A 22,226-nucleotide genomic window follows, 5' to 3' on the forward strand; every position below is an offset into this window, starting at 1 on the left:
TGAAACGGCCGGGATGAGAATCAGCACCTCCAAATCTGAGTCCATGGTCCAGAAAAAGGTGGAGTACACACTCCAGGTCGGGGATTAGATCCTGCCCCAAGTGGAGGAGTTCAAGTACCTCGGGGTCTTGTTCACGAGTGAGGGAAGGATGGAGCGGGAGATCGACAGGCGGATCGGTGAGGCGTCTGCAGTAATGCGGACTCTGCACAGATCCGTCGTGGTGAAGACGGAGCTGAGCCGAAATGCAAAGCTCTCGATTTACCAGTCGATCTTCGTTCCTACCCTCACCTATGGTCATGAGCTTTGGGTAGTGACCGAAAGAATAAGATCGCGGGGTACAAGCGGCCGAAATGAGCTTCCTCCGTAGGGTGGCTGGGCTCTCCCTTAGAGATAGGGTGAGAAGCTCGGTCATCCGGAGGGAGCTCGGAGTAGACCCGCCGCTCCTCTGCGTTGAGAGGAGCCAGATGAGGTGGCTCGGGCATCTAGTTAGGATGTCTCCCGGGCACCTCCCTGGTGAGGTGTTCGGGGCACGTCCCACCAGTAGGAGACCCCAGGGAAGACCCAGGACACGCTGGAGAGACTATGTCTCTCGGCTGGCCTGGGAACGCCTCGGGATTCCCCGGGAAGAGCTGGACGAAGTGGCTGGGGAGAGGGAAGTCTGGGCTTCCCTGCTTAGGCTGCTGCCCCCGCCACCCGACCCCGGATAAGTGGAAGAAGACGACGACGAGTTTCATCAAACATAACATCTGTTTGTACTAATTTGAGCAGTCTCTTTTGACAGACTTAAATGGGTTTATTCAGTATCTGTTTTGTTCAGATAAACAAAACGAATTAATTTTGGTCTCAGTTTTTCTTCATGGATTATTTTACCGTTCATAATTCTCTGATGTCAGTAATCAACACAAACATTCAATAGTTTGTTTATTTCAGACTATCTGGTGAAACAAAGCAGGATTGTCCACCGTCTGCATTATTATGCATCCTCACAGTTGAAACCCTTGCCACTTAGATCACATCACATGACCTAATACAAGGTATTAAGATTAGAAGGTTATTTCTTTGTATGTTGATGATATTGTTCTTATTTTGAGAAATCCATTCAGCTCCAGTTCTTTAATGAACTCTTTCCCGCTGTCCTGTTCATACACACCAGTCGACACTTCCTGCCAGTGACTCTCCGTTGGCCCTGAGAGCTGCTGCTTACATAGTGTTGCCGGGCAAAGAATGGGACAAATCATGCATACAGCACGGGGATCGACAGTCCATCAGTCTGTCAGTCCCACAGACAGACACACACACACATACATACACAAACCCACTCTCCAGTCTGAGAGCCAGTGATAACATAGCTCAGCGGACACATCTCCTCATTTCCCGTGTCCTTGGCCAGAGTTGGTTCTGGCACCGCAGCTTCCGCTAACAGCTCCAGCCAGAGACATCAGAACAGGACTGTATCCGCTCGGAGGTGTGTGACTGTGTCATCTCCACTCTGTTCCCATAACCCAGCATGCCCCACTGTCTTCTTGCCCACCGCCAGTCACAGATAGACAAAGACAGGAATACAGGAGTGAATGAACAGACCAGGTGAATGTAAAACAAAACAGTGTGAAGCTCCAATGAGATCAAAATCTACAACATCTACAAGATCTATTGTTTTCTATTTGAATGTGTCCTTATTAGGTTTGAGCAGAGTAAGAGGTCAAAAGGTCAGCACACTGACCTCAGCTGAGACATCAATACCTCTAATGCTTAAGTCTATACCCGAGAAAAGAAGATCAATGGTTATTGATCCACAGCAGCGTTTCTGAATCACATCATGAAGGTTCACCCGGAGAAAAGCCACAAATCATTTCTGACATTTCACATGAACCACTGCTCCCGTGTGTTGTGTCGTCACAGTTTGACGGATGCTCAGTGGTGTACACTGAGCATACTGACAAGTAATTTTGATTATTTTTGTTTTCTGTTGAAGGTGAATATCTAAAAGATGAGAGGACCTCAGGTTTGGATTTTGATTAATTGATTAACAGACAATTAATTGGCAACAATTTCAATGATCCGATACTTGTTTTGGTTACTTTTTAAACAAAAAAGTCAAACAGTTGCTTCTTAAATTTGATATATTTATTTTTCATACATGATTGTAATCTGAATATTTTTGGGGTTTGGATTGTTGAATGAGAAAAACAAGACATTTAGAAGCATAATCTTTGACTTTGGGAAATTTAACAGGCATTTTTGATTATTTCAATATTTTACAGACAAAACAATGGAGTAATTGAGAAAAATAGCATAATCTTATGTGAGCCTATCAGAAAAGGGAGTAATGATATAATCTGTCATTACTCCTGTTCCTACTTTTCAGTTGTGTGTGTGATGTTTTGGTTTCTTTGCTGTGTCTCAAATGTAGAAGCTGTTAAGAAAATTAAAAACAAGGAGAGACAGTGATCACTTTCACTAGCTAATTAAAGCCAAACACTGTACACGCAATTACCACACTCCATCCTGAGGAAATTAGTTTGCTGCCCAGTTATCTCCCATAGTATTAAACAACACTTGATTGTTTCCTTTATAAGCAAAACACAATGAGGCGTGACTTGAAATTTGTTGTCCAAGGAGCAAAGTTCTTCATTATTAACTGAGAGCTGCTGGTGTGTCGTGTCCTCATTAACTTCTAGACTAAACCAGATGTCAGGTGGACTGTCTGTCTCACAGAGGATGAAGAGGATGAATTATTATATATTATAATAATTGTTTTCTCTAAAATTTAAAATGCAAATCTGATCATTAATTTGCAATGAATTGAACAAAACATTCATCAGGTGAAAGCGCTTCAGTGTTAAAGGGACAGTGCAACAGAGTGAACACTATATTACCTTGTTATTAAATGAGAACAAATTCTATGTAAATCTGTTCAAATACGTCAAACCGTCCACTAACTTAAATGTGGCAGCATTTAAGTTTCATGCTGCTGTGTCACAACATTAATCTGATTAAATCCTTTCACCTGAATAAAAGCCAAAGTAGCATCTCTCCTTAACAAGTGAGCAAACACGTTCACATGGAAAAATCTGAAAAATAACTAAAATCTAACTATAGAAAATATTAATTAGCCAATCTGAAGCAATACATAAAAGAAGTATTTCAAGCTATGAGAACATAAATAACTCACAGTCAATCTGAACCTTTTTGCAGAATATTGAGGCCAGTTTGTGCCTGGACTGAAGTGGAGAAGACTATATGAAACTGATGAACTGAATGTGAAGATTTATGCAGGATTAAAGCAAGAGAGACTTGAGTCTGAAGAGTTGTCCAGGAGGAAATGTGTTCAATGTATTGAATTAAGTATTAAATGAATATGGCTGACATAAGACAGGATGCCTGAGAACTTTAAGCCTTGGATTTGTCACATTTATATTAATTTTGTTTGGGAGTTTAGTGAATCTGTAGTGTTTTTGTTTTGTGAAATGTATATGATGTATGTTGATATTTGGACAATAAAAATAAAATCTCACCCAACATCTAACATCTTTTCTCTGTATGGCTCAGGCTCACCACCGTGTGGTTGCAGCTTGAACCACTGCGTACTTATATGACACTTATTTACACCACTGTTAGAGCAACATGACGTTTCTATATTTTTGGAGGTTCAACATGTCACACGATTCCTGTATCTTAAGATCAGTTTTCTTGAGAGTCCTTGCCAGCAGAACACCAGTCAAACAAAGAAACCACACAAGCTATGAAGCAGTAAAACCTGTTTAGTAAAAAAAGCAATTTTTAACTATTTGGCATTAACTATTTACAACGACCAATAACCTTGATCATACAACAAGATACCAGATCATATAATCTATACCTAAATATGAAAATAAAAAACAGAACTGATAAAATGCAGAGATGCTACAACAATTAGTTTAAAGAAAAACAAACATATTACTTTCTGAGTTAATCTATAAAAATATCTAGAAAATCTGAAACAGAGTGAGCACAGAAAGTCTAAACCTTAGCTGCCGTAAGCGATCAAGTGATATGTTACAGATCAATGGGACGTTGCAGTTACAACTGTCTACATCATCTACTATTTACAAAGTTCACGCATCAAGAACAGTGCATCAGGACATAAAGGACGAAGAGTGAGTCAGAGACAAAGACACAAAGACTATTAAGGCTGAAGAGATGAAGATGGACTGTACAGGAACAAACAGTTGGTTAACATTCAGAGGCACAAAAACAATGTTAGAAAAACAACTGACACACAAAAACAATCACTTAAAACAGAGCATAATGAAATGTAGTGATATGAAGAAAATCAGCACTTAAAGTTAAAATAGACTTAAAGTTGCCTTGTGATGTCTTTTGTGTTGCAACCTGCCTCCTCTTCCTGCTATGGTGATTTGTCATTGTGACTTTCAGTGAACAACAAGAGCAGGGAGAAGACTGGTGAGGTCTTTAAAATAAAACTAAGTGACACACACAGTCTATAAAAATGAAATTAAAAAAAGGTGCATCTGTTTTAGGATGAATGTGAATAAACATAAATGTGTCTTTACTAAAACATTTTTTAGAAAAAGTGGAAAAAGTGGAATGTTAACTTTTGTATCTACGAGTGTAAATGTGCTTAATTCTATAAATAAATCACAGGTGTCGGACTGTGTGTGCACTTTGATCTATTGAACGTGACAGTTGTCTTCTTGCTGTGTTTGTTCTCTTAAAAGTTGTTTGTCCTTCCTGTTGGAGTTGTCTGCTGTTGTACCAGCGGAGGGACTCTGGAGGGATAAAGGTCCCAAAACCTAGAGAGAAAAAAAGAAGATGATACAGATGACCAGATAAACAAAGAGGCAGGGTATTGGTAACTTAAAGAAATAAAGTACATTTGGCAGTGATGCTTCATGTTCAGACACTCACAGTCATGCAGGTACCTGAGAGACATTCTTTCCTCTTGACCCTCTGAACTGAAACCTCTACATCACTCTAAATCCACCTCTGGTTCACTTCATTTGACCTGACTTGATTAGAAGTGGACCTGACCTGACCTCGACTGACTCAAAGGTGGGAGGGGGTCCGGATATCCTGAAGACATATCAGGGGCCCGGAAACCTGACCTAACACATACACACAACCTGGATGGTGAACTCTTCTGCTCCGTTAATCCATGTGTAAAAGCTGCCTGACAATGGCTTGAATGTGTCCAATGTGAAGATGTTGTGACACAGTGATTAACTAACTGGTAATTACACTGCAGTGATTAGTTTGATTTGTTTCTGTCAGAACAGCAAACCACAAAAAAAGTTCAACTTCTCAGGAGATGCTGAAACAGTCAAGTGCATTTTACCCACATTTGACAATTCATCATCAGATTGTCACTAACTCTGAAGGTCGTCTGTTATCTTCTGAATTTTTTTTTGGACCAATGACTGTAGAAGACACTAGCAGCACATTTTTTTTAGTACTATCCCACCATCTTCTCTTTGTTCCTGCCCTACTTCTGGAGTCAGACTCAGACTTTAAAATACTATGGACCATTTGCAGTCACATGTTTAGCTTGCCGTTTGTCTTACTGTGTGGCTGTTGTGGATAGATGGTACAAGTAGGGTACCGTACTCTGTGTGTATGTGGTACGTTTTGGTGGTGGTGGTGGTGGTGGTGGGGGGGGGGGTAGTTGTGCTACTCACCTTGCTGTCAGATCCAGATGTGGAGGCATCAGATGTAGTGCAGGTCTGTTTGGCGGCCAGTCGAGGACTGCAGCGCTTCACTGTGGTTCTCCTCATGATGAACGGACTGGCCTCCCCAAGAGGAATATCAGCGAAACCTGACAGGAGTCGAATGATCACATTTTTTTTTGATTCTTATGATGAATGAACAGGTGTTACACTCAGAGTGTTTACTAATTTTACATCTGTGTCTCATGGAGGTCTTCTTAAAATGAATAAGAGTATTTTAAACCAGCAGAAAGGTCTGAGAGTAGAGCATGTTACTCCTTTCACACAAAAGCAGTTCCAGTGCTGGTGCTGGTTCACAGTCGCAGCTGAGAACCACTTTGCTTTCCCACTGCTCAAGGTTCTTGCAGGGCCATGTAATGACGTCACTGCATATGCCAGTTACGTTCCCTGCTTTCCCATAAAGACTTGCACCAACTCCAAAGCAACAACAACGGCAGACTACGCGTTTGTGAAAACTAAAACTTTCAGATGCCATGCATCTGAAAATTGTTACATTAAAAGGTTACGTTTATCTGCACAGAGAACAAACTAAAGGTGTATTTTTCAAATTCTGACAGTCAAATGGTGACTTAAAGCCGGTTAGACCCGGTTATCCAACACGTACCTCTCTGCACCAGCTCAGGAAGTCCCTCCGGCCTGAACTCCTCATCTTCCTGTTGAGTTTTTGGTTTCGGCGTGGTCACTGCGTGGGCTCTGATCTTCTTTGTCAGGTTGTGAAGTGCCTCCTGCGCGCTGTCTTTATTACTGATTTCACGGTGACCTCTTTTCCCTGAAGCAGAACCCGGTGGAGACCTCTGAGGTGTTGAAGGAGCCATGTTCTCAGTGTTGTCATCTAGTTTAATTTCCTGATGTTTGGAGACAGATTTCCTTGCTGAGCGTCGGCGGCTGTCAGAGCTGCTCGACGGAACACTCGCTTCATGAGTGTGTTTGCTAGCAGTGATCTGCTCCAGCCGTGTTGTCAGCGCATCGTTGGTCTCTTCCAGTTTGTGGAATTCAACCATCAAGTTGCAGTACTTATCCATACTCTCATCTGTCTCCCTGCTCTTCTCCTCCACAAGTTGGTTTAGTTCTTGCAATTCACTCTTCATCTCCTCCAGTTCTGCTTTCTTTCCATCAAGCGCAGCCTTAAGATCTTCTACCTCCTTGTTCTTTTCTTCAGCCTCCAACCTCCTCTCCTCCAGGGCTGTCTTCAGGTCTTCCAATTCTTTCTTCCTCTCCTCTGCCTGTGTCTTCAGCTGGTTCACCTCAGTGTGTACCTCCTCAAGGCTCCTTCTTTCTCCTGTAACAAGAATGTGGCTTGTGTTAACACGATGATGATGTAGAGATTTAATCTGAAGCATCGAGGTAGATGTAAAAAAACTAGGTGTGAATTTCAATATTGTGCATTCTTTCTGCAAAAGCAAACCAATCATCTGCTTATAAGCAAATCATCAAAATCTGCTGGAAACTGAATGATAAATTTAAAAAATCATTTGTTCACCTGAGCTGTTTAACACACTTTGCTTTTCCTCCTCCAGCTGTTTGCAGGTCTTCATCCAAAGACTCATCTTGCTGTGGGCGGAGTCTCTCTCTTTAGACAGACGAGCAGCACGAGACGAAAGCTCCGACACCTTGAAGGGACAAATAACAAATGTTAAATGTTAAATAAGTTATTTGTGGTGTTGTACTGAAGTGACTAATTGTGGCAGACACAGTGACGGATTTAAGCTTTTCATAAGAATAATGATTAAAAAGGTAAAATGATAATGATTATTCTTTAAAGCTACAGAGTGACATTTATAATTTTAAAGTGTTGTAACTTCTGAACCTGTTTTGACACGATAACTGGAACTAAATAATTATTTTTGTCTGTGTGCACATACCTGCTCACTGAGCTGAGAGACGGACAGTGCGAGTTTCTCTTTCTCTCCCTCTGCTTTTTGCTTCTCTTGTTCCAGTGAAGAAACAGCTGAAGACAAGTTCTCCTTCTCTTCTTCAATCAATGAAAGAGAAGACTGTAGTTCATGTTTTTCAGCCTCTAGCTTCTGTCTTTCCTCCTCTATTCTTTCTTTCTCTTGCTGCAGTGAAGAAAGAGTTTGCTGCATGTTGTCTTTCTCCTCGTTAGAATGAAGCTTCTCATTCTCATCTGCCAACACTTTTCTCTCTTGCTCAAGTTTATCTTTTTCTTCTTCTACAGATGTAAGAGTGCAGCGCAGGCTATCTCTCTCTTGTTCTACTGACAAAAGGGCTGAGTGCAATTTCTCTTTCTCCTCTACCAGGCGCCCATTTTCTCCTTCTATCTGTTCTTTCTCTGCCTTCAGAGATGAGATGGATTTCATTAAGGCTTGTTTCTGTTCTGCCTCCTTCTCTTTCTCCTTGTCCAACATGTCTCTCTCTTCTTCTTTAGTTTTTATGAGTGTCTGAAGCTCTTTGATTTCTTCTTCCAGACCCTCAATACTAAACTTCAGATTGTTTCTCTCTTTCTCCCACTCCTCTCCCTGAGAATGGAGACTCTCTCTTTCTGTCTGCCACTCCTCTAGAGAGCTCTGCAGAGACTGTTTCTCTTTTTCCAACTCTACCAGCAGAGACTCCATCCTCGCTTTCTCCCCCTCAGTTTCTGCGCTTTTTTGTCCAAGTGAGATCTCTGTCTGCCGAGAAGCTTCCAGCTGTGCCTGGAGGTCATCTACTTGTTTTGTTTGCCTCTCTGCTTCCTCTCTCATTCCTTTCTCCAGCTCTTCAACCCTATATTTCTGTCTCTCTTCTTCTTCTCTTCTCTCCGTCTCTGCTTTCTCCAACCCTCTCTCAAGCTCCTCCTTAGCTGCCTTCAGTTCCTCTATCGCTCTGTTTTTTGATTCTAGTTCTTGCTCCATGCGTTCTTTCTCAGATCTCAAGTTGTCCAGCGTGGCAGAAAGTTCAGACAGTTTCTCATTGAGTTCTCTCTTCTCTTCTTCCACCTGATGGTCAGTAGGCGGTGAAGGTTGAACACAGACAACAGTGAAAGAAGAAAAGCCAGGAGTGGAGGAGAACATTAGGGTGATAAGAAAAAGGAGAAAGAGGGAAACATCTGATTAATATATTGCTTGATTGATTTACAACAACTTTCATGATGCACTGTTAAAACATCACAGACACATGGAAAAGGATTAATATGAAGGTACCTTTCCTCTCTCCTCCTCCAGCTCAGCTTTGGCTGTCTCAGCCTGCATAACAGCAAATAATATTTACAAAGTGAGCACATTTTGACCAAACTCTCCCATATATGAATTGTACCCAGGCAGGGGTAAAAGATAGCTGTGTTTATTTTTGTCAGACGTACCTGTAGCACTGCCTCCTCTAGATCTTGCTCCGTCTGTTCCTTCTCTCGCTCCAGGGCATCAATGCGGTCTTGCAGTGAGTCAGACTTTCTCTGAGCAGCTACAGAAATGAAGAGTCACAGTCAGACCAACTTCTTACAACACTGAAGAGGTTATGTAATTTCCAAAGAAACAAGCAGTTACCTTTGAGCAGCTCTCCCATCTTCTTTTTCTTCCTCTCGTCAGACTCGATGCGGACCTGGAGCTTTTCAATACCGGTCCTCATCTGCTGGATCTCATCTTGCGTGGAGTTCAGACGAGAGGCGATCTCACCTTTTTCGAGTAGAGAAGACTCTAGAGACTGTGACAGACGAGTCACTTCTCCCTCTAAAGCCTGGGGATAAAAACAGGAGGGAAAACAAGGAAGTTACAACTGATCATTAGTAATAGTAGGTAGAAATACTTTGTAGTAGTATGTATGTATACTAGTATGTATTAATATATGTTCTCTGTGGAGACCCCAATCTCAAAAAGCAACTTTTAAAAGTCAGCATGCAACAACAACAGCGTTTTTTTTTAAATCATACTTCCTACTCACCTGTATCTTGCTGACCATGGACTCAGTGTTTTGATTGGACTCAGTGTTGTCTTCTTTGATTTTGTCCAGCTGTCCGATGAGCTGCTCTGTTTCTCCACTCTGTTGGGAGATTTCCTGCTCCAGTGTCTTAACCTGCTCCAACAGCTTTAGAGAGAAAAGAAAATGGACTTTTAAAGAAATTGCTTCAAGTATTACCGTAAAGAAGAAATGTAGTACGGATTTAATCTGTCTAGATATAAACCAGACAGGAGAGTCTAATTTAGTAGCAGCTGATAGCTTTTTGTATAAAATCAGCTTGTAACCAGGACTCAGATTCTCAAAAACACCTTTCTCTTGAATTGTCCATGATTGTACCTGTTGCCTCTGTGTCTTCAGTTTCTCCATGTTGCTTTGCAGAGCTTCATACTCTTTCCTCCCTGCTCTGATGTCATCCTCCAGGATGGAGATTAAGTTTCTGGTGTCACAGTTAGTCTTCTCCAAACTACGAACTTTCTCTCTCCACTGGCCTAAAGACTGGTTCAGCTCGTCTCTCTCCTCAGATATGGACACGAGTTCAGATCTCAGCTGGGTCGTCTGGAGAAAGGGTGAGATTTAGAATGATTAAGAATATTGTTAATACTGAATGTTCAAATGTAATTGTATTTTTTTTGTAATTTTGCTAATATTTGTACATTAATTTAAGCACTTCCACATATTTTGTTTTAGCTCAAAGGCTTTTGACAGAGTGCTTACCTCAGTCATGAGTGTTTCTATCTGCTGCTCCATGTTTGAACACGTTCTCCTCTGAGTTTCCATATCATCCTTCAGTGTGTTGCGCTCGTCCTGCAGAGTCTCCAGCTCACCCTCCATACCCAGGAAGTGCTGCTCCAGGTTAGCTTTCTCAGAGCGAATCCTCCTCAGCTCACTCTCCTGCTGAAGGAACTTCTCATCCCATCCACCTACAGGACAGAGCAAAATACAAGATGTTAGTACTAACCTTTAACTCAATCATGCTAAATACATAATTTAAAAATGCTCTTGTAAGTATGAACACGTGCACAAAAAAAAATACCTTTGGCCATTTCCAGTCCTTCCAGCATCTCCATAACATCAGCCAGCTGGCATTTAGCTGTTTGCAGCTGCAGGGTTAATGTCTCCCTCTCCTCTGACAGTCGAGCCGTCTAAATATAATATAACATAGAGTTTGTAACAGTTAAGAAAGATAAAATGATAAATGCTATCACACTATTACTAAAGTGGCATCTGGATTTCAGCAACTTATCTCTTCTACCTGATCATTAAGGTCTTTCCTCTCGTCCAAAGCAACCTTCAGCTTATATGCTGCACTTTGTGCTTCTTCCTCTGCTGAACGAACTTTCTTCTCTAAGTTCTCAACTTGGACTTCCAAGTCAGAGTTCAGCTCCTTTCTCAGTGCAAAGTCAGAGCTCAGCAAGTCAAACTCTGCACGCAGGGTCTGGATTTCTTTTTCTTGATTTGTGATTGTTTCCTTGTAGTGGTCGAGGTCATCTTGTGACTGGAATGACTCTGTCACTGGTGGACAGATAGAATATTAAACAAGTTATTTAATGTTCATTCATCAGAGTTCAATCTTTCTTTCATGGTCTTAATCTGAATGCATACAAATCATCAAGTGTCTGGTTGAAGGCCTGGAAGTCTACAAATTACATGATGCTTGTATTAGCAACACAATAGCCTGTAACTTTTGTTTTACAAAGATTTGTTGCTGTTGTAAAACATTTAAATATTTTAACCCATCATTCTAAAGTGGGAGATCAATATTAAATAAAGTAAATAAGCCCAAGAAAATACACAATTCTTGGAACTGCAGACATAAACACCATCTAATTACTCACCAGAGGATTTGAGCTCTCTGGTCTCATCCGGAGAAGAAGAAGAAGGAAGAGATGGCTCACAGTTTTCAGGTTCAATTTCAAGAATGTCCAAAGGTTGCTGTTGATGGAGCACCTCCTCGTTTCTACTCATTTCCTCATCAGCAGCACATGCATCCCTCTTCTCCTCCAGATGCTCCTGGATCATCGCTTGTTCAATGATGTTTCCCTTGGAAACCAGCTCTGACTCACTAGCAGGTTTTAGGGAAATTAGCTTTATTCATCATGTTAAAAACAAACAAACAATGACACATTGTATACCTGCGCAATGCAAAAAGTGATATTACCTGAAAGCCTCGTCTGACTGAATGGAAAGTTCACCCAGTTCAGACACCTTAGAGCTAAGCTGTTCCTTTACTGGAAGGTCCTCAAGTTCATTCTCCATGCTGGACTCCATGTTAGCATGGTCTGCTGATTCTGCTGGGGGAAACCATAGCAGATAATTCAATCTAAATGTATGTATTGAATATTTAGGTTACAATCACAAAACATTAAATGTAACACAGAAGTGTTTCATAAAATCAAACAACTTAGATTCAGCTGACACTCACCACAGATTTCTGTCTCCTCAGACTCCATGTTGCTGAGCTTCTCTTCTGAACTCGGGGTTCCCTGTGATTCAGACAGCTGCTGTATGAGGCTGTGTTGTTGGCCCACCTGCTCCAGCAGTGTATCGTACTGCTGCTTGAACACACTGAGCTCTTTTTGTAAACCAGCCAGCTTCTGCTGCAGCTCAGCCTGCTCTGCCTCAAACTGTTGGCTCCTGTAACATCACATAAAAGTTACACAATTATCATTCAAACTAATATTAACAGTAAATAAGCTAATTTTTAAAACATCAAATAAAGATCTACCTCTCTCTGTTCTCTTCCTCTGTTCTCTTGTCCCTGATTTCAAGCTGCTCCTTCAGTCTCTGGTGCTCCTGCTCTGACAACAAGAGGGAGCGGTGGATACCCTCCTTCTCCTCTTTGAGGGAAGCCACCTCTTCTTCATGCCTCTCCAAGCTCTCTTGTAACTGCAGCCTATCTTCAGTGATTTGATCAACACTGCATTGCAGTTTCATGTTCTCTTCAGTCAGATGATTGTTATTTATTTCCAGTTGAAGCTTTCCTTCAGCTACTTGATTCAAATTAGTTTCCAATTTGTTTATCTTAGAGGATAGTTCACTTAGTTTAGCCTCAAATTGGGATTTTTCCTCATTCATCAGATTCAGAGTAACATCTAGTTGGGATTTCTCCTCAACCAGCTGCCTCAGGGTTGATTCAGCTTCTTGTTTTTCTGCAGTCATTTGTTCCATGTTTGCCTCTGCTTGCTGCTTTTCTTCAGTTAACTGCTCAACATTGCTCTGCAGTTGTTTGTTCTCCTCACCTAGCTTGTCTAGGTTGGCTTCCAACTGCTTCTTCTTTATAGTTATTTGCATCATGTCACCTTCTACTTGCTCTTTGTCATCTGTTAACTGTTTCAAAGTAGTCTCAAGGCTGTTTCTCTCCTGAAGTAGCTGGTTGACATTATTGTTTTTGTCCTCGATTATCTGCCTGAGACTTGTCTCTAACTTGACCTTTTCCACTGTGATCTGACTAAGTTTAGACTCTAGTGTAGAAACTTCCATCTCCAGTTGGCTTAGTTGGACAGCGTCCTCTTCCAGACGAGTTATGTCATTGCTCCTCTCCAACAGCTCCTCCTTAGCTGTGACATATTGTGTCTCCAGCAAAGAGTTCTGAGACTGGACCTCTTCTAAGCGGCCCTCCAAGACAGACACCTAAAAAAAAGGAGTTAAAGATGAATGACAATACAAAACGTGAATCTAATTCTGGATGTTATATTCAACTTCTGTTTTTGTTAGGCGCAATGAATGAAGAGTGTGGATCAGGTACAGAGCAAAAGAAGCTGTAAAGAGAAACTCCCCACTCATGATGCCAATTTGTTGCCTGAACTTTTGACCATGCATGGACACGACATATTCAAGTTGCAGCCTTGATTGAAATATGCTGAAAATAAAGTCGCTGAGACTGATGAAAATTAACCTACAAACCAGACTGTTTTTGTGTAGACATTAGGTTTACCTGGGCTTTGCTGTCCTCCAGACAGACCTTCATGTCAGACATCTGGGTTTGGTTCTGTGCTAGCTGAGCCTCCAGTGACTCTATAGTTCCCTTCAGCTCCTCTATCTGACTGTCAAAGGAGTTCATGGCTGTCTCATTGTCCTCCAGGTCCATTTGAAGCATCTCCAGTTGAACCTTCATGAGAACAATTACATGAAAAAAATATTAAATGACTGAATATAAAGGTATTTGAAAATAAAGCTACCACTTGCGACCCTTTCTTCCTATACAATCATGTAAATGTAGTCCCCTGAGCAGGTCTAATATACAGTATATAGGAGGAGGAGTATGTATATATATATACACAAATATAAATAATCTTACCTTGATTTTGTTCATGGCAACCATCTTCTCTTTCAAGTGATCTGATGTTTTGGTCTGCTCCGCCTCTGCTTTATTCAGCCTCTCCTTCAGACTCTTTATTGTGCCATCTCTCTCTTCCAGGCCACGTGAAGCTGCAGACAGGGTCGTCTTCATGGTCTTGATCTCGTCCCGACGAGAAGCCAATTCCGCTTTGGCAGCAGCCACTGCTCGCTCAGCGGTTTCAAGCTGCTCTTTAAGGCTCTTCTCTTTGTTCAAGAAACTTTCAGTCTCCAAAGCATGATTCTCCGACTCTTTGCTCATCTTCTCTGTGAGCTCTTTGACCTCTTTTTCTAACGTAGAGATCAAGTTAATTTTCTCAGTGAGGGTGTTCTCCAAGTTGGACTTGATTTCGACGGCAGAGGAGTGACTCTTCTCAAGAGCTTCTAGAGACTTTTTAAGGTCAGCGTAGGACTGGTTGACTGCATCAAGTTTGTCCTTCAACAATGGAAGCTTCTCTGCAGCATCTTTGTTTGCAGCTATCTCTTCTTCTAAGGAAGCTATTTGCACCAGAAGGTTGTTTATCTTCTCAGCCTGACCATGTGCGAGGATCTTGATAAGAAACAGGAATATGAAGAGAGCTTATTCGAAATTGAGGAAACAATTGTATAATACAGACAGTTACAATGATACATATAAATAACATTTGTATTTGTACATTATGAAAGATAATTCTTATACATAAAATATTTTACCTCTGCTTCTTCCTTCATCTCTTGAACAACAGTCTCCACCTCTGCATTTTGTTTCTCCAGAGACAAAATCTGAGCTGCATCCTCTCTAAGCTGATTCTCCTTCTCCTCCATCTGACTCTGCAGACCCTTCAGCTCCTCCTCTAACTGTTTGAGCTCTTCTGATTTTTCCTCGTACATCTTTTTGTGTTCCTCTTCTTTCTCAGACAGTGTCTTAATTTGCTTCTGCAGCTCTGCTCCCAGTTGCTCCTGAACCTTCAGGAACTGATCCATAGAACTGATCTGAAACACGAAGAGAAAATTCAACATCATAAAGTCAACAGGTTTCATTTTAGTGAGATTAAAAAACCATCAGTACCGAGTTAAAATACTATAATACTTTACTTTAATATAAATATTTTCATCTCAGAGTGCCAGACACAAAAGTTGAGTAAATATGACATTTATGACAGAATAACATTAGTCCTAAGATTATTTTGTATATTAATATTGTAATTTATTGCAACATGACTACTACAGCTTAAAAATAGCACTGGTGATGAATCAGCTCTTCCCTGACAAGGATTATGTCTTAAAGATTATATTCATTAGAGAACTGTTGTGATTCTCTTTTTACTCCTTACTTCCTAAACTGAAATAATCAAAAAGTTTTAGTTTAAAGCTGCAGTCTGTAATCATTTTGGTTTTATATTTGCTAAAATTGTCATCATGATCTGACAGTAGAATAAAATACAAATAAGCTGTGACATAATTCACTGTCTCTGGGTCCACCCAGTGGTCATAAAATGATTTGAAAGAATCCATTCACTCAGAGTAAAACAACCAATCAGAGCCCGGAGGAGTGTCAATGATGCTGTACACACGCTGCTGGCAGCCCCCCTCCCCTGCAGCGCATGCTCTCACTGGTCAAACAGGTTTCCTCTCTTACTGTGGGGGAGCCTTCACGTGCATGCAGCGTGCACGGCAGGTTCCTCTGTGGGGGCTAGAAGGCAGGACTGCAGCAGAGAGGAAGAAGGACCTGGACCTGGAGGCTGTACTTGTTCAAATTTTCTAGCTAAGTCCACTTGTTTTTCTACAACTACAGACTGCAGCTTTCCAGTAGTCCAGTAAAACAAACCTGGTTTTTGGTGAGCAGAAGCTCTTGCTGAGCCTCCTCCATTTGTAGCTTGACCTGCTCGGTCTCCTCAGCCTTCGTTGCAACACTCTCCTCACATTGCTTCATCAGGGCTGCCTTCTCCTCAGTCAGCCTAGCAGAGATTTGAGATGATGGAAAAATAGAGAGAGCAGGTTGCATTCATTGTTACTCCAAGGAAAAAACATAAATATCATACAAGGACTCCCTGAGATGTTGTTGTCACTGGCACAGTGAAGCAGGTTAGAGTCAACACCTTTCTCATGCAGTCCCAACAAAAACTGAACTTTATAAAGTTTGTAAAGGTAAGATTTATCACAGGGCTGTTGTGTTAGAAAAAGTTGATACAAAACTATTAAACAACAAATAAAACTCTCACCTGATATTTTGCTCCTCCTGTTGTGCAGTGGCCTGTGCTAAGCTCTCCCTCAGCTGGTTGATTTCAGCTTGACCCAGTTCAATCAGCTGGTCTTTGGAGTGGGCCAGGTCACAGGCTGTCTGGTGCTCGTCCTGCAGCTGAGTGATGGTCCTCTCAGCCTGTTCTGCTCGAGCTATTTCTTTTCCCAACTGTGTCTCCAGGTCTTTTACCTGTTCAGATAAAACAATAAGTACGTTGCCAAAAGTATTCTGTGCTTGTTAAAATTAATATTGTATTTAACTGATGTTGATTCCTTGATTTTAGGCCCAATCATTGAAAAATAAAATCTGAAAGTACATCACAATCCAACGATGCAGAAACACTGTTTATTAACTATTACAGAACCGCAATGCTTATGTCTCTGGGACATTAGTATTTGGTAACTGTTGTTTTGTGACATCAGAGTTTTATGTTGGTTTTCGGTTTTTATTTTATTTTCCCTGTTAGTATTAATAAAAAATGATTACAGCACAGGAAGCATAATAAGGGATGTTTTTTTTTTATTATCAACTGCCACATTCAACATTTTAAGAAATCTCATGTAACATGTTTCATGGCTCATATCTCAAGCATGATAGAGCCTGACACAAGACTAGATAGAGAAAGCCATTAGTACATAACGTTTAGTCGATGGCTATTCTTTATCAATAAGCCGATTATTTTTGCTTATGAAATCTCCTGTGACCTCTTGGAGACTATCAGACCTGTTGTACCGTGTACCTTTATACACACAAAATATGAAAACAAAGGAATAACATAAAAGGTCACCTGTGCTTCAAGATGTGTCACCTGCACACCAACATTCTCCAGGTCTTTGGTGTGCTTCTGTCCAGCCTCAGAGAATTTAGACTGGAGCTCATTGTACAGATGCTCCTTCTCTTCCAACTCTGTGCACTTGTTGAGGAGTTCTCCTTTCAAGGAGTCAATGTGAGCAGACAGGCTGGCTTTGTCTCCCTCGACACTGCTGAGCTGCTTCTACGAAAATGAAAACACAAGTATTTAGGGTGAAGGTAAACTACTTAACGGTTCAACGTGTAGGATTTGGTAGCATCTAGTGGTGAAGCCCTCTCTAGAGCCAGTGGTTTGTTTGTCCATTCTGGGCTACTGTAGAAACACTATGGTGTTACATAGTGGGCTGTGTGAGAGGACCCCTCGGTAGATATAAATGGCTAATTCTAAGTTGACAAAAACAAAATTCTTGTATTCAGGTGATTATAAATTAATATTATATTAATATTTCATTTCCGTCAAGATTCCACTAAATTCTCCACATTGTATCTTTAAAAGACTGATCTAAATCTGGACAGAATGTGTGGTATATTGTTAAGAACCACTGCAACTTACCTTAAGTTCATCTATAGTTTCATTCAGTGAGCTGAGACTGTTCTCCAAGGTGCCAATTTTGTCGGTGAACTCCTTTTGCACCGCCTCAGTTTCATTAATCAGGGTGTCCTTCTCCTTCTTCCACTCTAGCAGAGTTTGATGTTCCTGTTTCAGTTCCTTACATTCGCTCTGACTCACAGTGAGGCTGTTTTTAATCTCTTGGCTCTCCTTCTCTGTGGCACTCAACCTGTTCGTCAGCTGCTCGGTCTCTTGCTTCTGTTGCTGCAGTTCCTTCTGAAACCTACAGTGGGATAAAATATAGTGACATTGACTGAACAGCAGATTAAATATCACAGATATATTATTTTCTTTACTCTTTTGTGACTGATTTTGTTTATTCTTTGCAGTAAAATAATGTCATTTTTCACCTGTCATTTTTGGTCTCTGCATCAGAGAGTGTCTTCTTCAAGTTTTCCAGCTCATGGGAAGAAGCCTGAGTCTGCTGCTCCAGTTTGGATTGAAGTCTCTTCAGCTCCTCCACCTGCCCCTGTGATTTAGCTGACAAGTAAAAAGAAAATCAAAGTAAAAAAACTAAACAAATAACTAAACATGTAACCTGAGCTGATTTTCTATAAACTTTAAGTCAGTTACCTTTAAGGTCATCTAGTAGTCCTTGGGTGCGTTTGAAACTCTGGTCTGAGGCCTTTTTCTCCTCCTCCAGCTGAGACAGACGCCTAGTGCTCTGGTCCAACTGAACAGATGTGCAGTTCTTCTCTTTCTGCAACTCCTGCAGCCAAAAAAAGGAACAAAAACAGAAATGAGAGAGGGCAATGAGTGGCACCAATAAATGATCGAAAGACATGTGGTGGAGAAATAAAGGAAAAACACTGAATATGGAAGACCTGCTCTATGCGTTGAGACATATTTATACATACTGAAACATGTTTGTTTTAATTTGCTCATAATATGATGATATATTTAACACTTTTAATTTCTCTATGATCTTGTCTCAGAATCTGGAATTAAGATTGTGTGCCTCACAAACAATGCCTATAATTTGTGTAAAGCTAATGTAACACACTGCAATATAATGAAAAAGAGTAAAATGGCAACAAACGGTTGCTCAGACATTAGAGACAAACACTATCTGCAGACTTGCTAGTGAGTTGTTCATTACAGGAAGTGTATCCTACACTAAAAGCAACTTCTGAAAATATCTGATTTGTTGTTATGCAAAATAAATCAACTATTGAACTTTCTGTTTTTCCTTTGAAGTGAGTTTTACCGAGCCCACACTGTAAAAAAAAGGCTGTGCTCCCATGCACCGTTCGCTTGAGTTTCTGAATTCCGACATTACCCTGTGCACACGAATGCATCACATGACAGAAACATGACAGTGGGACCCACCTCCATTTTCTTGCGGAAGTCCTGCTCTTTGGTCTGGCTGGCCTGGAGGCTCTGTTCTGACCTCAGCAGTTTCTGTTTGTGGTCCTCCACCTCCTTCCCCATCTGACTCTTCTGGACACTCATCTGTAAGGAAGCAAGAGAGAAGAGTCAAGGAGAGGAAAGAGAACTGTAAAAAGTAGAGCAACCAACCGAGAGTTCAGAGTGACATATTGACTGGTTGATGTGTCAAGAAAGAAATAATTAGTGTTGGTTAAACAGGAGCAGAAAGGTGCAGAACAGACATGTTACCTTCTCCATGTCAGCCTGAAGTATGTTGTACTCTTTTTTGGACTGTTCGATCTCTTGTGTAAGCTTATTTTTGGTCTGGTTCAGCTGCTGGTCCAAAGCCTGGTGAGCACTCTGCAGCTGGGCCAGCTCCTACAGAATGTAACAGGCACAAAACTTTTTGATTAAACTACAAAAGTTTTTTTTAAACATATAATGTTTAATATATCTTAGATTAGGTCTGAGGTCTAATGATGGTGCAACTCAACAGTAGTGTAGTACCTTCTGACTGTCTCTCTCCTGGTCCTTGAGTTTCTGCTCCAGGGCTCGTTTGCAGCTCTCAGCATTGTGTCTCTGGCAACTCATCTCCTCTGTGACATGTTTCAGCTTCTGCTCAACTGATGAACACTAAGAGAAATAAGCAGCAAAATCTTAGTCACCTTTGCCAGTCATAAGTGTTTCCTTTTGTTTGATGCATTTTTCTTGTCCTTCAACCTGTGTAATTCAGCAGAAATAAAACTAAAACTAAATCTGTCCAGCAATAATTAAGTCTCTATGTATGAATCAAGTCTACCTTGGCTTCAAGCTGCTGGTGTCGGTCTGTGGCCTGACTCAACTCGTGGCTGGTCTTGGCCAGGTCTCTGTCCCGTTCAGTCAGGTCTTTGCGGGCCTGGTTGAGTTGGGTTTGTAGATCTTGCAGTTTGGAAGCCTGGCCACGGATTTCCTTCTCCTGATTGGACAGATTCCTCTCCAGCTCTGACACACGGCCACGCAGCTCTGATATACAAATGGTAAAAATTAAAGCCCTGTTGCAAGACATGTTCAAGTTGTCTAACCCAAAAGGAGCCACTTTAAATAACATTTAAAGAGGAATGCAAGCAAAAGAGGTTAAAATCTGACAAATAAAAGGCTGGCTAATATTTCACTCAGAAGATGCCAAACACTATGCAATATCTTAATTACAATATAGATAAACAACCCACCTTGGTTGAGAGTCTTTAGCTGCTCCATCTGATGGGAGGACCCACTAGGACTCTGTACTACTCTGGAAGAAGAGCTCATCCTCTGGCAGGATTTGATAGGTGTCTCCTCGTGGGCGTCCCACAGAGATGCCCCCCGCCTCTTCAGAGGCGTTTCCATTGCATCCTGGCGGCAATGGGCCTGATCTTTCTGTTGCCATGGGAATATGGAAGATCCAGCTTGGCGGGCAGCAATGTCCTTGTGGCTTACACTGACTGACGACTGATTCAACAGCTAGAAAAGAAAAAGTTAACATCATCAAATCAACTCAAAAGACAGAAGCATACACACAATAAGTATAACTAATAGACTCACTTTGACCTGCAGGACTTTGAGTTCAGTCTCCAGCCTCTTTCTTTCTTCCACCTCCTGGCTGTATTTTTCCTGAAGATCTTCTAGTTTGTTATCTGTAGCACAAAAGTACAATTTACATGTCAGGGTAAACTGAAAAAAAAATGGGAAAAAAGGCAAAGATGGAGAAATGGACCAAAGGAGTAAACAGGCAGGAGGCACTGAATCTAATTACAATAATTAATTTCTTAAATATACAGCTTGAACTTTTGAGACACAGTAAAACAAATGGAGATACCTTGCTGTCTGTAAGTCTGCACAGGAGCTGGAGTGGAGAAACTTTTCTGTGGAGTGCTGTAGGGCTGAAGCTCTGCGGAAGAGGATGACATGGAGGAATTGCCAGCAGTCTGAGAGCGATCCAGTTCATTTTTATATCTGACCAGATGGAAAGACAAAAAAAGACAAGTTCATTAGCCATCAAAAGACAGGATTTCAGTACTTTCCATCAAGTTAAACATGATTCATATTCATTCATTTTAAACATTACTGACTGACTGTGTAACAAAGAACACAGGAGGAGTGTCACAGGAGGTGCATATCAACAAACGCACAACAGAACTCACTTCTTCAGCTCCTGCTCCAGTCGTTCTATGGTCATCTTGCAGGAGCTGAGCTGACCCTCCAGGTAGCTCACCTAGGTTCAAGAACAGGGTTCAGTCAAGATCACAGGGAGTTAAAACGCCATGTTTAATTCTAGATATGCATGATAACATGGACATCATCTACCTTTCTGGCTGCGTACTACAGACGGCTAACAAAAACAGATGAAGTTCTACTTCACGTTTGCCCACTGAAGAGCAAACGTGTTTTAGTTATTGACTAAAATTTGCAGAAACCAAAACTAAAAGCTGTGAATATCAGTGCACTGACAGCTGTCTCCTCCAATACCAGATGAATTAAATATTAAATAGAAGAACAAATGCAGCTGATATTTCTTTATTTCTCACTAAACTGACCTGCTGCTCTTTGACTCCCAGGTCATGGACAACCTTTTGACGGGCTTTGTCCAGAGAGTCACATGACTCTACTAAGGACTGGTTCTCCCTTTTCATAGCAGACATCTCAGTGCGTTCACTGTCCACCTGGAAAAAGATTGAAACAGACAGGTAATGGAAAAAATTCTACTTTTCTAATTTTGTGTGTAATATTTCTGATAGAGTTTTCACTTATTTTCACTAAATGAATTAATACAGTTTTATCATTTTTCAATCCATTCATCCTTTCCTCTTTCAGACTGACCTTTTGTTTCTGTTTCTGCAGTGCGGCCTCTAAAGAGTCCACCTGAAACTGTTTTTGGCTCCTCTCCTTCTTCAGTTTGTCTAGCTGAGCTTCCATCTCCTGGATCTTCTGCAGGGCTTTCCCTGGAAGTCCATCCTTCCACTCCTCCACCGCCCAGCTCATGATTGATTACCTGTCTTAACAGACATCACATTGGTTAAATAAGGGAAACAATAGCATTCTGCAGACATATCTATCTTTATTGAACAAGTATGTTAATGCATACAAGACATCTGACTCTGGTTTAGTGGCTATCAATGAACTTACACAAAATAACAAACTTCAGAAATATACACAAGGAATGACTGTATACCAGTGAAACTGTTTCTGTGGACCGTTAAAAGGTTATAAACAGTGCAAAGAAGTTACATAATAAATGTGGTTATGTACAGTATAT

The 22,226-nt window shown here is 41.1% G+C and overlaps 1 protein-coding gene across 1 annotated transcript; it reads right to left on the reverse strand.

Annotated features, from left to right (window-relative positions):
- Nucleotides 1-3,794: 3,794 nt before the first annotated feature.
- On the reverse strand, nt 3,795-21,952 carry cenpf (centromere protein F). Its single transcript, XM_053316889.1, is given in 36 exon segments — nt 3,795-4,793; nt 5,676-5,812; nt 6,328-7,002; nt 7,204-7,333; nt 7,586-8,656; nt 8,861-8,902; nt 9,019-9,116; nt 9,200-9,389; nt 9,594-9,737; nt 9,948-10,166; nt 10,326-10,531; nt 10,645-10,753; nt 10,864-11,123; nt 11,447-11,673; nt 11,770-11,899; nt 12,028-12,245; nt 12,337-13,241; nt 13,546-13,719; nt 13,909-14,496; nt 14,640-14,918; nt 15,754-15,883; nt 16,148-16,356; nt 16,955-17,161; nt 17,531-17,810; nt 17,938-18,067; nt 18,161-18,296; nt 18,917-19,039; nt 19,205-19,333; nt 19,463-19,588; nt 19,755-19,957; nt 20,164-20,434; nt 20,516-20,607; nt 20,790-20,926; nt 21,115-21,185; nt 21,508-21,633; nt 21,791-21,952. Coding segments are annotated over 36 exon segments (8,457 nt in total). The 3' UTR covers nt 3,795-4,670.
- Between the last annotated feature and the right edge of the window lie 274 nt (nt 21,953-22,226).

This window comes from Scomber japonicus, chromosome 1 (genome assembly GCF_027409825.1).
Source record: "Scomber japonicus isolate fScoJap1 chromosome 1, fScoJap1.pri, whole genome shotgun sequence".
NCBI lineage: Eukaryota > Metazoa > Chordata > Actinopteri > Scombriformes > Scombridae > Scomber > Scomber japonicus.